General features: G+C 45.7%; 1 protein-coding gene across 1 annotated transcript in view; it reads left to right on the plus strand.

The window, feature by feature from the left end:
• Nucleotides 1-14,832, plus strand: part of LOC132403312 (regulator of G-protein signaling 17-like) — a 119,742-nt gene that overhangs the window by 53,879 nt on the left and 51,031 nt on the right. The window contains exon 3 of the mRNA XM_059986765.1: nucleotides 9,862-10,001. Coding sequence (XP_059842748.1) covers nucleotides 9,862-10,001 — 140 coding nt within the window. The remainder of the gene's footprint in view (nucleotides 1-9,861; nucleotides 10,002-14,832) is intronic.

The raw sequence follows: 14,832 nt of genomic DNA on the forward strand, positions 1-14,832 counted from the left end.
AGAATAATTACAGGAATGGAAGTATTAATGAATGAGGAGTGTACGATGGCTCTGGGTCTGTACTCACTGGAATTTAGAAGAATATCGGGATCTCATCGAAACTTATAGAATGTTGAAAGAACTGGACGGAATAGATGTGGAGAGGATGTTTCATATAGTGGGGCAGTGTATGACTGGAGGCCACAGCCTCCGAATTGAGGGACATCCATTTAGAACAGAAATGAGGAGCAATTTATTTTGCCGGACAGTGCTGAATCTGTGGAATTCTTTGCCACAGACGGTGTTGGAGGCCAAGTGGATGTGTGTGTCGAGGGCAGAGTTTCTTGATTAGTTAGGGTGTCTAAGGTTATGGGGACAAGGCAGAAGAAAGGGTTTAAGAGGATAATAAATCAGCCATGATGGAATGGTAGAGAAGACTTGATGGGCCTGTATCTTTGGTCTTATTTGTGATGCTGCGACTGTATTGAAATTTACTTAATAAAGCAAAATCCATCAGATGTTTGAAATGAAGAATTATCCTGTTAATGTTATAGTGTTGCCTGTTATGATGGTAGTCACTTTATGAGAGAACTTCCGTTCTGCTGCACCACTGAGATAGAGAAAAGTGTCCAAATCTGGGCCAGCTGGAGGCTGAAGAGCACAAACTGTCTTTGGGTTAGAGAACTCTATACGTACGGGTGGGTTAGAGAACTCTATACGTACGGTTGGGTTAGAGAACTCTATACGTACGGGTGGGTTAGAGAACTCTATACGTACGGGTGGGTCAGAGAACTCTATACGTACGGGTGGGTTAGAGAACTCTATACGTACGGGTGGGGTTAGAGAACTCTATACGTACGGGTGGGTTAGAGAACTCTATACGTACGGGTGGGTTAGAGAACTCTATACGTACGGGTGGGTTAGACAACTCTATACGTACGGGAGGGTCAGAGAACTCTATACGTACGGGTCGGTTAGAGAACTCTATACGTACGGGTGGGGTTAGAGAACTCTATACGTACGGGTGGGGTTAGAGAACTCTATACGTACGGGTGGGTTAGAGAACTCTATACGTACGGGTGGGGTTAGAGAACTCTATACGTATGGGTGGGTTAGAGAACTCTATACGTACGGGTGGGTCAGAGAACTCTATACGTACGGGTGGGTTAGAGAACTCTATACGTACGGGTGGGGTTAGAGAACTCTATACGTACGGGTGGGTTAGAGAACTCTATACGTACGGGTGGGTTAGAGAACTCTATACGTACGGGTGGGTTAGACAACTCTATACGTACGGGAGGGTCAGAGAACTCTATACGTACGGGTCGGTTAGAGAACTCTATACGTACGGGTGGGGTTAGAGAACTCTATACGTACGGGTGGGTTAGAGAACTCTATACGTACGGGTGGATTAGAGAACTCTATACGTACGGGTGGATTAGAGAACTCTATACATACGGGTGGGTTAGAGAACTCTATACGTACAGGTGGGTTAGAGAACATATGGGTGGGAGGGAGGAATGAGGCTTGTTTTGCTGCTGATGTTGTTCTGTGTTGTTCTGATGAGCATTGTGGGTATGCTGTGTTGGTGCCCGTGTGTTTGGTGACACCTGCAGCCTTTGGTCTTGTCGGTTGTTGAGGCAAACAGCACTCTTCATTGTATGTTTCGGTGTCCATGTGATAAATATCCTTGAATCTTGATCTTGAGAAAAGTGTCTGCAGTCTTTCCTGTGTCCCTCAGTTCACTGGTGTCATTAAACAGCATCCGAAGGCTAATGAGGTGAACAGTCCACTGGGCAGCTTGATGTAATTGCACAGGCTGGGATTCCTGAGATCGCTTTAATGACTGTGTGCAGAGAATCTGCCCTAAAGCTGCAACGGTCCTTCAGGGGTTAAGCTGTCAGTTGGTAGCCCTCCCCATCTCTGCAACTCCGTGTAGACACAGGGAGTGCTGGACTGAGAGTTGTGAGAGCCATGGCTGTGGGAACGGAGTGAGGTTATTCTGCCTCTGCACCCGTGTCAGTGTTAGTCTGATGGAATGACCGGGGTGCACCCCATACTCTCCTGTATACCGTCGTGGGCACTGGTAGCCAAGGTAACTCGTTGGATTTATCTGGATGTGGAGGTTTCAGCACCAGGGTCTCTCAGGGAGACAGCTTAAGATATTGTGGGGGATTTGGAGAATTCTTGCAGTTTATTGCTAAGAATATGGGAATGCAGGTCCATAATTCTTTGAAGGTGGCATCACAGGTAGATTGAATCATAAAGAGAGCTTTTGGCACATTGGCCTTCATAAATCAGACACTGAGTGCAGAATAACACACACAACGTTCTGGAGGAAACTGTCATCAGGTCTCAGCCACAAATGCCCACTGTTCATTCAGACACAGCCTGACATGCTGAGCTCTTCCAGCTTGTTGTGTGTGTTTCTCTGGATATCCAGCATCTGCAGAAGTTTACTATTGTGTGTGTGTGTGTGCATGTGTGTGTGTGTGAGTGTGTGTGTGTGTGTGTGTGTGAGAGTGTGTGTGCGTGTGTGCACGTGTGTGTGCATGTGTGTGAGTGTGTGTGTATGTGTGTGAGTGTGTGTGTGTATGTGTGTGTGAGTATGTGTGTGTGTGTGTGAGACAGTGTGTGCGTGCGTGTGTGTGAGACAGAGTGTGTGTGCGTGTGTGTGTGTGTGCGTGTGTGTGAGACAGAGTGTGTGTGTGCATGTGAGTGTGACTGTGTGTGCATGCCTGTGTTTGTGTGTGAGTGTGGGTGTGACTCTCTGTGTGTGAGTGTGTGTGTGTGTTACTTAGATTTCCAGCGTCTGTAGAAGTTTATTGTTGAGTACCTGAGTTGGGGTGACCATAAACAGCGCCCAACTGGAGAACAGAAATCTGAGAAGACGTAGTTCACTCCCGTTCACCGATTGAGTAGAAAAGACAGCAACCCACGGCAGTTTGAAGCTTTGAGCAGTGCCCAATCAGCATTCAGGATTGATTGGCAAGAACGAATTAAACTAAGGTCATCGCTGGAGTGCCCTTTGTTGGAGCGGACAGAGTTAGAGTGAGGATTTTGTAGCTTTAGCTCTTCGAGGCTTCAACAAGGAGAGGCTTCAGTGAGAGAAGGTGAAAGAACTGTAGGTAGAGTATCCACAACACCCCCCCCCCCCAACTTCCTGTAATTTATTGTTCTCCCTTCTTTCTATTTGCTCAGAACAGTAGAGATGCCAGGCAGGATAGTGAAATGCTCCTCTTGTGGGATATGCGAAGGCAGGGAGATCTCCAGTGTCCCTGATGACTAGAACTTTAAGAAGTGCATCCAGCTGCAGCTTCTAACAATCCATGTTCAGGGGTTGGAGCTGGAACTGGATGAACTCTGGATCATTCAGGAGGCTGAAGGGGTGAAGACAGGTGATGGAGAGGTAGTTCCACCCAAGGTGCAGGACACTGGAAACTGGGTGAGAGTCAGGAGTCACAGTGGTCAGGTCTCTTGTGCTGCCTGGCTCTGGACTCAGAATGGAAGGGGTCATGAAGAGGAGTGCTGTGCTGATAGGGGATTCGTTAGTTAGGGGAACAGGAAGGAGTCTCTGTGGATGAGAACGAGACTCTTGGATGGTGTTCTGTCTCCTGGGTGACAGGGACTTGGACATCACAGATCGAGTCCTCAGCATTTTTAAGTGGGAGAGTGAATAGCCAGAGGTTGTTGGTTATGTAGGTACCAAGTACATGAGTGGGACTAGTGACAAGATTCTGCAAAGTGAGTTTAGAGAGTTAGGTGCTACGTTAAAGGGCAGGACCTCCAAGGTTGTGATCTCAGCATTGCTATCCATGCCACATACTAGTGAGGCCACAACCAGGAAGATTATACAGTTTAACTCATAGCTAAGGCATTGGTGTAGCAGGGAGAGCACTTTTGAAACATTGGGCTTTCTTCCCTGAAAGATGGGACCTGTATAGAAGAGAGGGTTTGCACCTGAACTGGAGGGGGACTGATGTCCTAGCGGGAAGGTTTGTTAATGCTGCATGGTAGGGTTTAATCTAGACTTGTAGGGGGATGGTAACCAGAGTGCCAAAACAGTTAGTGGAGAGATTGTGGAGACAGGTGTTGTTCAGACCCCGGACAAAGTCAACAGTCAAAAGGTTGAGCATGGTGTGACTAATAACTCAAGTTGCACATATTTCAATGCAAGAATGATTGTTAGAAAGGCAGTGACTTCAGGATGTGGATCAACACCTGGAATTAAGATATTGTAGCCAAGTTAGTGAGATGGTTACAAAGGGCAAGACTGGCGGCTCAGTGTACTAGGTTTCCATTGTTTTAGATGCGATAGAGCGGGAGGAGGGGTGATGTTACTAGACAAGCAAAATGTCATGGCAGTGCTCTGACAGAACTGACAGGAACTTGTTCAGTAAGGTGTGATGGGTGGAACTGAGGAATTAAAAAGTTATGACCATGTTAATGGGGCTATATTACAGACCACCCAACAGTCCAAAGGATTTAGAGGAACAAATTTGCAGAGAGATCATAGACTGTTGCAAGAAACACAAGATTATTTTAGCAAGTGATTTTAACTTCCCTCATATTGACTGTGACTCCCATACTGTCAAAGGACTGGATTGGATAGAGTTTGTCAAAATGTGTTCAGGAAAGTTTCCTTCATCAGTACATAGAATTCCCAATGAGAGAATGTGCAATACTTGATCTTCTATTAGGGAATGAGATAGGACAGGTGACAGAAGTTTGTGTGGGGAAACACTTTGCATCTAGTTATTACAATGCCATTCATTTCAAAGTAAATGTGCAAGTAGATAGGTCTCATCTGCAGGTTGACATTCGAAATTGGAGAGAGGCTAATTCTGATGATGTTCAGAAAGGATCTGGCAAGTGTAGATTGGGACAAGCAGTTCTCTAGCAAAGGTGTACTAGGTAAGTGGCAGACCTTCAAAACGCAATCTTGAGAATAAGCTTACAAGTCTGTCAGAATAAAAGGCAAAGGTAACAGTTTAGGAAACCTTGGTTTTCAAGGGATACCCAGGCCCTGGTTAAGAAAAACCAGGAGCTGCATAGCAGGTATAGTCAGGTAGCAACAAATGTGGCACTTATGGAGTATAAGAAAGGCAAGAGAACACTTAAAAAGGAAATCAGGAGGGCCAGAAGAAGGCTTGAGGTTAACTTAGCAGACAGGGTGAAGGAGAATCCTAAGGGATTCTACAGATATGTTAAGGACAAAAGAGACAAAATTGGTCCTCTCGAAAATCAGAATGGTAATCCATGTGTGGAGCCAAAAGAGATCAGGGAGATCTTAAATAATTTCTTTTGCATCTGTATTTCCTCCGGAGATGGACACAGAGTCTATAGAAGTGAGGCAAAGCAGCATCAATTTCACAGGTCCTGTGCAGATCACAGAGGGGGAGGTGTTTGTTGTCCTGAGGCAAATCAGGGTGCATAAATCCCCTGGGTGTGACAAGGTGTTCCCTTGGACCTTACAAGAGAGAAGTGCAGAAATTACTGGGGCCCTAGAAGAGATATTTAAAACATCCTTAGCGACAGGTGAGGTACCGGAGTATTGGAAGATAGCCAATGTTGATCCGCTGTTCAAGAAAGGCCCTGAACAGAAATCAGGAGATTATAGGGCAGTGAGTGACATCTTGTGTGGGAAAGTTATTGGAAGGTATTCTAAGGGACCAGATAGATAAGTACTTGGATAGACATGGACTGATTAAGAATAGTCAGCATAGTTTAGTACAAACGTTGTACATGGTGTTATGTCTAACCCGTCTTATAGAGTTTTTCGAGGAGGTTACCAGGAAAGTGGATGAAAGCAAGGCAGTGGATGTTGTCTACATGGACTTTACCAGGGCACCTGACAAGGTCCCACATAGGAAGTTGGTCAAGAGGGTTCATTCGCTTGAGATTCATGATGCGGTAGTAAATTAGATTAGACACTGGCTTTGTGGAAGAAGCCAAAGAGTGGTTGTAAATGGTTGCCTCTCTGACTGGTGGCCTGTGACTAGTGCCACCTGGATTGGTGCTGGGTCCATTGTTGTTTGTCAGTTACAGACAAAGGCAAAGTAGCTTTTCTTGAAAGGAGTGAACACTGGAGGGCAGTACTGGTGAGTGAGCCAGCCCCCAACCCTGTATCGATTCCAGAGCACCCACCGCACCTCTGCTCTCCTTCCTCACTGCCTCCTACCCTGGGTGGCTGTAACAGGCAATGACATGCCAGCTCCCTGTGCCTGCACGGATTTGATGGGTCGAATGGCTTACTAGTGAATAGCAGGGTAATGATGCAGCTGATTTAGATTTCAAGGTATTTTACAAAGTTGCTTACGTGGGAAGATGAAAGCCCATGGAGCAAGTGGCCAATAATCAAGAGTTGCATGCAGAGATGAGGAAAGGAGGCGGTGATTAATTCAGCATGCTTCGGGTACAGTGGGGGGTGGATTGGAATTATTTATAAGTGCTCCGGAGATAATTCCTTTGCTTTGTTCTAGTTTGTGCAAATTGATAGCATATTACTGGTTAACAAGTGCAAGTTGGTTGAGCAACATACACACACACACACACACACACACACACACACACACACACACACACACACACACACACACACACACACACAAAATTTTGGAGGAACTCTGAAGGTCAGGCAGCATCTATGGAGGGAAATAAGCAGGCAATGTTTCTGGCCGAGACCCTTCATCAGGACCTCTTTTCCCCTCTAGATTCTATCTGACTTGCTGAGTTTCTCTGTGTGTGTTACTCTGGATTTCCAGCATCTACAGAATATCTTGTGTCTCTGTTTAGCTTCCTTGGTGCTAATTATTTCACTTGAGGATTTGTGAAAGATAGGAGTGCAGAGACGGGGTGTCCACCCTTGCATCAGGCAGAAGATACAAAAGCCTGAAAGCATGCACTAGCAGGCACAAGGACAGCTTCTAAAACCTGACTAATGAATGATCCCCTACTATGATGAGATGGACTTTTGCCCGCACAATCTACCTCATTATGACTTTTGCACCTTATCCCTGCATTTTCCCTGTCACTGTAACACTTTATTCTGCAATCTGTTATTGTTTTACCTGGTATTAGCTTAGTGATTCTCAAACATTTTTGTGTTACTGCCCCCTTGGCTCCCAGATCACATCCCAGGCGCCACCCTCTCCCTTTCTGGCCATTACATAAAAACTATAAAGAGTGTTCATTTACAATGCACAGAGAAAAAGAAAATAGGAACTACAAATTCAAAGCAGTGACAAATAATTGCAAAAATTATTCAAATCTGTTTAAAGCTACAAATAAAAGTAAAGCAAACATGAGAATATCTGCAGATGCTGGAAGTTCAAGCAACACACACAAAATGCTGGTAGAACACAGTAGGCCAGGCAGCATCGATAGGGAGAAGCACTGTCGACGTTTTGGACGAAGGGTCTCGGCCCGAAACATTGACAGTGCTTCTCCCTATAGATGCTGCCGGGCCTGCTGCGTTCCACCAGCATTTTGTGTGTGTTGCTTAAATAGAAGTAAAAACTATTTTCATCAACAATTTTTGAGTGTACATTAGCATTCCAACTATTTACTATTTCGTTGCTTTTTCACCTGTCGATGAGTTGGAAGAGCTTGGTGCAGTGATATCAGTGGCTCAGCATCAGGCTGAATGTCACTCAGAGGGAGTCTCAGATCCCCCTGGCTCAGTAATTTTGTTTTGTTGCAGCCTGCTTTAGCAATGAGCAATGAAATGTTATAAGAAGCATGCAAACCATCAGTGTTTTGTCCAAAGTGCTGACAAACATGTTTTTCAGTGTTTCCCATTTCTGAACGTTTTCATGAAGTGACTGAAAGCAGGCCAAGTGCTTTGCTTTATGAGAGTGTATTCTCTTCAAATATTCAAGGAGCCTGAACAGTTTCATTGTCTCATCTGAAAAAAAAAACTTTTTCACACTACAGACTCATTGGCTGCCATCTATACTTTGTTTCCACTAGACCTGCTTCTGCCATTGTTGTTAGGGGTCAATCACTTATTGTTTAAGTCCAACGTCAAGCACTGCGATCAATGTAGGGGAGAGTTATGATATCATAATAGCTCAGGCAAAACCTGATACTCAGCCTGACGGCACATAAAGTGGGGCAGTGAAATCTTGGTTGGGTCGTGAGTTGGAGGAACGTAACCAGGAGCAGTCTGAACTACTCCATTGCAGGCTGTATCCTAATTCACAGGTACTGTGTCACTGCGTGATTGAAGTATGAGTACCTACGCTGTACTACAGTTCTAAATAGCAGTAATGCACTGGCCAGGCCTGGAAATGCACGGTTTCTTCAGTCCATATTTCCAATGATATGCTACATCCAGAGGTGTCACATTGCTTTTCAATTATAATGCGCTTCAAGCAAAGCCTAGGAGAACAGCAGGTTAGCAAGAGATGAGGTGATTACCTGCTCATTACCTGGTTATAAGGCACTGAGAATCAATTGCTTGCAATTAATAATATATTTCTTAAATTAACCCTGTGATCCCTAGGCTGCCCCCTTGCTATCAAGCACCCCATCCCCCACACTGCCTCCTTTATCTTCACAAACAAGAGAAAATCTGCAGATGCTGGAAATCCAAGCAACACACACAAAGTGCTGGAGGAACTCAACAGGCCAGGCAGATCTATGGAAAGAAGTACAGTCAACGTTTCGGGCCGAGACCCTTCGAAAGGACCAGAGAAAAAATGCTGAGGAGTAGATTTAAAAGGTGGGGGGAGGGGAGAAAGAACCACCAGGTGATAGGTGAAATGTGGGGGGGATGGGGGGAGGGATGAAGCAAAGAGCTGGTGAAGTTGATTGGTGAAAGAGTCAGAAGACCATGGAAGAAAGAAAAAAGGGGTGGGGGAGGAGCACCAGAGGGAGGTGATGGGCGGGCAAGGAGGTAACATGAGAGAGGGACAAGGGGATGGGAAATGGTGAAGGGTGAGGGAGAGGCATTACTGGAGGTCTGAGAAATCACTGCTCCCGGTGTGGCCTCTTGTATGTTGGTGAGACCTGATGTAGATTGGGAGACCACTTCACTGAGCATCTATGCTCATCCTCCAGAAAAAGCGGGATGTCCCAGTGGCCACCCATTTTAATTCCACTTCCCATTCCCATATGTCCATCCATGGCCTCCTCCACTGTCGGGGTAAGGCCACACTTAGGTTGGAGGAACAACACCTTATATCCTGTTTGGGTAGCCTCCAACCTGATGGCATGAACATCGATTTCTCAAGCTTCTGGTAATGCCTCCCCCACCCCTTCACGATTGTCCCTCCTTGTCCCTCTCTCATGTTATCTCCTTGCCCGCCCATCACCTCCCTCTGGTGCTCCCCCCCCCCACCTTTTTCTATCTTCCATGGCCTTCTGTCTCTTTCACCAATCAACTTTGCTTCATCCCTCCCCCTCCAAGTTTCACCTGTTACCTGGTGTTCCTCTCATCTCCCTACACCTTTCAAATCTGTTCCTCAGCTTTCTTTCTCCAATCCTGCTGAAGGGTTTTGGCTTGAAATGTTGACTAGGATGGAGGATGTTCCATAGATGCTGCCTGGCCTGCTGAGTTCTTCCAGCATCTTGTGTGTATTGCCTCCGTTATTTTATCGCCCCCAGTTGGGTGAAATCGCTGACTTTAGGAAGCACCATTCTAACTCAGTTGAATTGATCTGCCTGAACGGTATGCAAGGCAAGATTTTCACTGTACCCCACTTACATGAGGTGAAAAGTTAGGGGATTACACCAGTGAGCCCAAATCACCAGGTGAAAGGGGAAGTGTCAGCATTGTATCAGCCTTGTGGTTGACAATACCCCGAGCACAGAGGTCACCCAGGTGAAGGATCAGCTGTTTCACTCACCTCTCCCCCTCCCCATCCTCTCTCCCTGTAGTGCGTCGGCTCAGAGCCAGCAGTGATGGGGAAGAGGCCGGAGCCGAGGAGCGGGGGAGGCTGCCCCGAGCCGCCGCCGTCACCCAGTCACAGACCCAATGCCTGCTGCTTCTGCTGGTGCTGTTGCTGTAGCTGTTCCTGGTAGGTCGCTCTGCAACCCCCCCCCCCCCGTCACCCCACACCCTCTGCGCGTGCACGGGCTGGCGCTGACTCGAGTGGTGGGAGGGCGGGTTGGAGGAAGCGGAGGAGGACCCAAGTATTAATGCGGCACTGAAAACAGGTTTGAGTTCACTGGGATAGAAACAGCAATTATTACCCTCGCTTGGATCTGTTGGGTGGGTGAAGATCATCCTGGCCAAGCTGTCTTTTCTCTGCTGCCATCAGGAAGGAGGTACCCAGAGCCTGAGATCCCCCACCACCAGGTTCAGGAATAGTTATCACCCTTCAGCCACAGAGCTTTGATCAGCGGCCAATCCAGACATTGGAAGTTTGGACAGGAGATCCACTGACAGAGAATAAAAGGCAGGAGTGGGTCACGGCAGTGTAATAGAGGTTTGACCAGCGACTAATTATCGCTTGTGATTGATTAGTAAGAGCAAATTAAAGGAAGGTGGGGCAAACTCAGTGGCCAGAGTCAGAGTGGACATAGACAGAGTGGTGACTCAAGGCTTCAGCTCTTCAAGGGTTCATTAAAGAGACACTTCAGTCAGAGAAAGCAGAAGAAAGAAAAGCTCAAGTGTTACCTGCTCAGCTGGGACAGTAGGGATGATGGGCAGGATAGTGAAATGCTCCTCTGGCAGGGAGACCTCCAGAGTCTCTGACGACTACAGCTGCAAGAGGTGCATCCAGCTGCAGCTTCTGAAAAAAAACCGCATTAATGAGTTGGAGCTGGAACTGGATGAACTTCAGATCGTTCGGGAGGCTGAGGGATTGATAGACACGATGTGTACAGAGGTAGTTACACCATGATGCAGAACACAGGAAAGTGGGTGACAGTCAGGAAGGGGAAAGGCGTAAGGAGCCAGTGCAGAGTATCCCTGTGTCCATCCCCCTCAACAATAGGTATATCACTTCGGATACTGTCGGGGGGGATGACCTAACAGAGGAAAGTCACAGTGCTTGGGTCTCTGGTACTGGGTCTGGCCCTGTGAGTCAGAAGGGAAGGGGAGAGAAGAGGCGAGCTGTGGCGACAGGGGATTTGTTAGTCAGGGGAACATACAGGAGGTTCTATAAGCGAAAACGAGATTCCAGGATGGAATGTTGCCTCTCGGCTGTCAGGGCCTGGGTTATCTCAGATTGAGACTTCAGTATTTTTAAGTAGGGGGGTGAAGAGCCAGAAGTTGTGGTAGGATGAGTGATGAGGATTTGCATGGAGAGTTCAGGGAGTTAGGTGCTATGTTAAAAGGTAGTGATCTCAGGATTGCTACCTGTGCCATGTGCTAGTGAGGCCAGAATTAGGAAGATTATACAATTTAATACGGGGCTAAGGAGTTGGTGTAGGAAGGAGTGCACAAGACTTTTGGATCATTGGGCTCTCTTCCAGGGAAGGTGGTACCTGTACAGAAGGGACGGTTTACACCTGAACTGAATGGGAAATAATTTCCTAGAGGGAAGGTTTGTTAATGCTACACGGTGGGATTTAAGCTAGAGCTGCAGGGGGATGGGAACCAGAGTGCCAGAAGAGTTAGTGCAGAGGTTATTGAGGCAGATGTTGGTCAGACTTCACACAGAGTTATGAATCAAACGTTTGAGCATGGTGCGACTAGTGTTCTAAACTGCCTGTGTTTAAATGCAAGAAGTATCGTAGTAAAGGTGGATAATAGTGCTGAAGATGAGGTAGCTGGTTTACAAACAGAGGCAATGTGTAGTGAGGAGATGCTGTTGATAGGGATAAATTGTAAATAGGATGAGTTGTAATGTAAAATGCAGACAAAATAGAAAAGGGTGAATACAGGACTGATGGTGTTACATCTGAATGAGCGGAGTATGCGGAATAAGGCAGAGAAGCAAGAATGATGTTGTAGGCATCGCTGAATCATGGTTGAAAATTATAGCTGGGAGCTTAATGTCCAAGGATAGGCAGGAAGGCAGATGGGATGGCGCTGTTGACTAAAAAATGAAATCAATTCATTAGAAAGAGGTGACATAGGTCAGAAGGTATTGAATCATTGTGGATAGAGCTAAGGAACTGCAAGGGTAAAAAGACCCTGATGGGAGTTGTATACAGACTCCAAAAGAACAGTAAGGATGTGGTCTACAGATTACAATGGGAGAAGGAAAGTGCATGCCACAAGGGCAATGTTACAATAATCATGGGGGACTTCAATATGCAGGTAGATTTGGGAAATCACATTGGTGCTGGATTACAGGAGGTGGAGTTTCTAGACTGCCTACAAAATGGACTTTTTAGAGCAGTTCATGGTTGAGCCCACCAGGGGATCAGTTATTCTGATTGGATGTTGTGCAATGAACCAAAATTGATTAGAGTGCTCAAAGTAAAAGAACCCTTATGGGAAAGTGATCATAATATGATCAGATTCAACCTGAAATTTGAGAAGGAGAAGCCAAAATCTGATGACTATGGAGTAAAGGGAATTAGAGAGGCATGAGAGAGGAGTTGGCTTAATTGATTGGAAAAGAACTCTGGTAGAGATGATGGCAGAGCAGCAATTGCTGGAATTTCTGGAAGCAATTCAGAATGCACAGGATATATACATCCCAAAGAGGAAGAAATATTCCAAAGGAAAAATGACATGACTATAGCTAACAAGAGAAGTCAAGCCAGTGTAAAATCCAAAGAGAGGGCATATAATAGAGCAAAAATTAGTGGGAAGTGAGAGGACTGGGAAGCTTTCAAATACCAACAGAAGACAACTAAAAAAGTCATTAGAAGGTAAAGATGGATTATGTAAATAAGCCAGCCAATATTATTAAAGAGGATACCAGAAGTTTCTTCAGATATATAAAGTGTAAAAGAGAGGCAAGAGTGGATATTGGATGCTGGAAGACAATGGTGAAGAAGTAGTAATGGGGTAGAAGGAAATTGCAGATGAACTGAATAAGTATTTTGCATTGGTCTTCACTGTGGAGTACACTAGTAGAATGATGGAAGTTCCAGGAGTCAGGGGTCATGAGGTGCGTCAAGTTACCATTGCTTGGGAGGAGGTTCTTCGGAAGCTGAAAGGTCTGAAGGGAGATAAATCACCTGGACCAAACGGTGTACACCCCAGGGTTCTGAAAGAGGTGGCTGAAGAGACCATGGAGATATTAGTAATGATCTTTCAAGAATCACTAGATTCTGGAATGGTTCTAGAAGAGCGGAAAATGGCAAATGTCACTCCACTTTCCAAGAAGGGAGAAAGACAGAAGAAAGGAAACTATAGGCCAGTTAGTCTGACCGCAGTTGTTGGAGTGGGTTATTAAAGATGAGGTCTCAGAGTGCATGGCGGCACATGATAAAATAGGCTGTAGTCAACATGTAGTTCTTGGTCTTTGCTTGACCCAGCACCTGACCCACTGAAACAAGAAAAAAACCTTTTTTTACAGAGACCATATTCATGGCTGTTTTTACAGCTCCTGCCCAAGTGATCGATCTGCCAGTGCAGTTGCTCCTGGTTTGAGCCTCATATCATCCATACTTTTTCAATACTATGGAGGGATTAGGCTCTCTCTTGTCTCTATATTAATAAAATATTCGCAGATCAGTTCTCTCTCCAGGCGAGATTCAGCTAAAAATATAACAAACAGCAAGTCTAACAGTAGGCATTAAAGTAGGAGGGTGTTTGCAATATTGCAGTCCAGAATAACACACAAAATGCTGAAGGAAAGGACATTCTTTCTGAGATATAGGCCCAAAACTGTTGACAATACACCAAGTGCAGCCTAATGTCTTCTAAAGGCTCAGCATTATCTCCTTGCTTTTATATTCTATTCCTCTTGAAATAAATGGTAACATTGCATTTGCCTTTTTTACCACAGACTCAACCTGTGAATTAACCTTATGGGAGTCTTGCACGACGACTCCTAAGTCCCTCTGTACCTCTAATGTTTGAAGCTACTCCCTATTTAGATAGTAGTCCGCACTATTGATCCTTTTAACAAAGTGCATTATCTTACATTTCCCAACACTGTATTCCATCTGCCACTTTTTTGCTCATTCTTCCAATTTGTCTAAGTCCTGTCAAACTTGCATTGCTTCCTCCGCACTAGCTACCCCTCCACCTATTTTGTATCATAAGACCATAAGACATAGGAGCAGAATTAAGCCATTTGGCCCATCAAGTCAACCCAGCCATTCAATCATGGCTTTTTTTTCCCTTCTCAACCCCAGTTCCTGGCCTTCTCCTGGTAACCTTTGATGCCATGTCCAATCAAGAACCTATCAATCTCTGCCATAAATACACCCAATGACCTGGCCTCCACAGCTGCATGTGGCAAAAAATTCCACAAATTCTCCACCCTTTGGCTTAAGAAATCTCTCTGCATCTCTGTTTTGAAAGGGCGCCACTCTATCCTGCCCTCTTGTCCTAGACTCTCCCACCATGGGGAACATCCTTTCCACATCTACTTTGTCCAGGCCTTTCAGCAGTTGAAAGGTTTCAATGAGATCCTCCCCTCATCCTTCTGAACTCCAGTGAGTACAGACCCAGAGCCATCAAACATTTCTTGTATAACACTTTAATTCCTGGAATCATCCTTGTAAATCTCCTCTGGACCCCCCCCAATGCCAGCACATCTTTTCTAAGATGAGGGGCCCAAAGTCGTTCATAATACTCAAGGTGAGGCCTCACCAGTGTCTTATAAAGCCTCAGCATCACATCCTTGTTCTTGTATTCTAGACCTCTTGAAATGAATATTAACATGGCATTTGCCTTCCTCACCACCAACTCAATCTGCAAGTTAACTTTCAGGGTGCTCTGCACAAGGACTCCCAAGTCACTTTGCATCTCAGACTTTTGGATTTTCTCCCCAT

The sequence above is a fragment of the Hypanus sabinus genome, chromosome 12 (assembly GCF_030144855.1).
Source record: "Hypanus sabinus isolate sHypSab1 chromosome 12, sHypSab1.hap1, whole genome shotgun sequence".
NCBI lineage: Eukaryota > Metazoa > Chordata > Chondrichthyes > Myliobatiformes > Dasyatidae > Hypanus > Hypanus sabinus.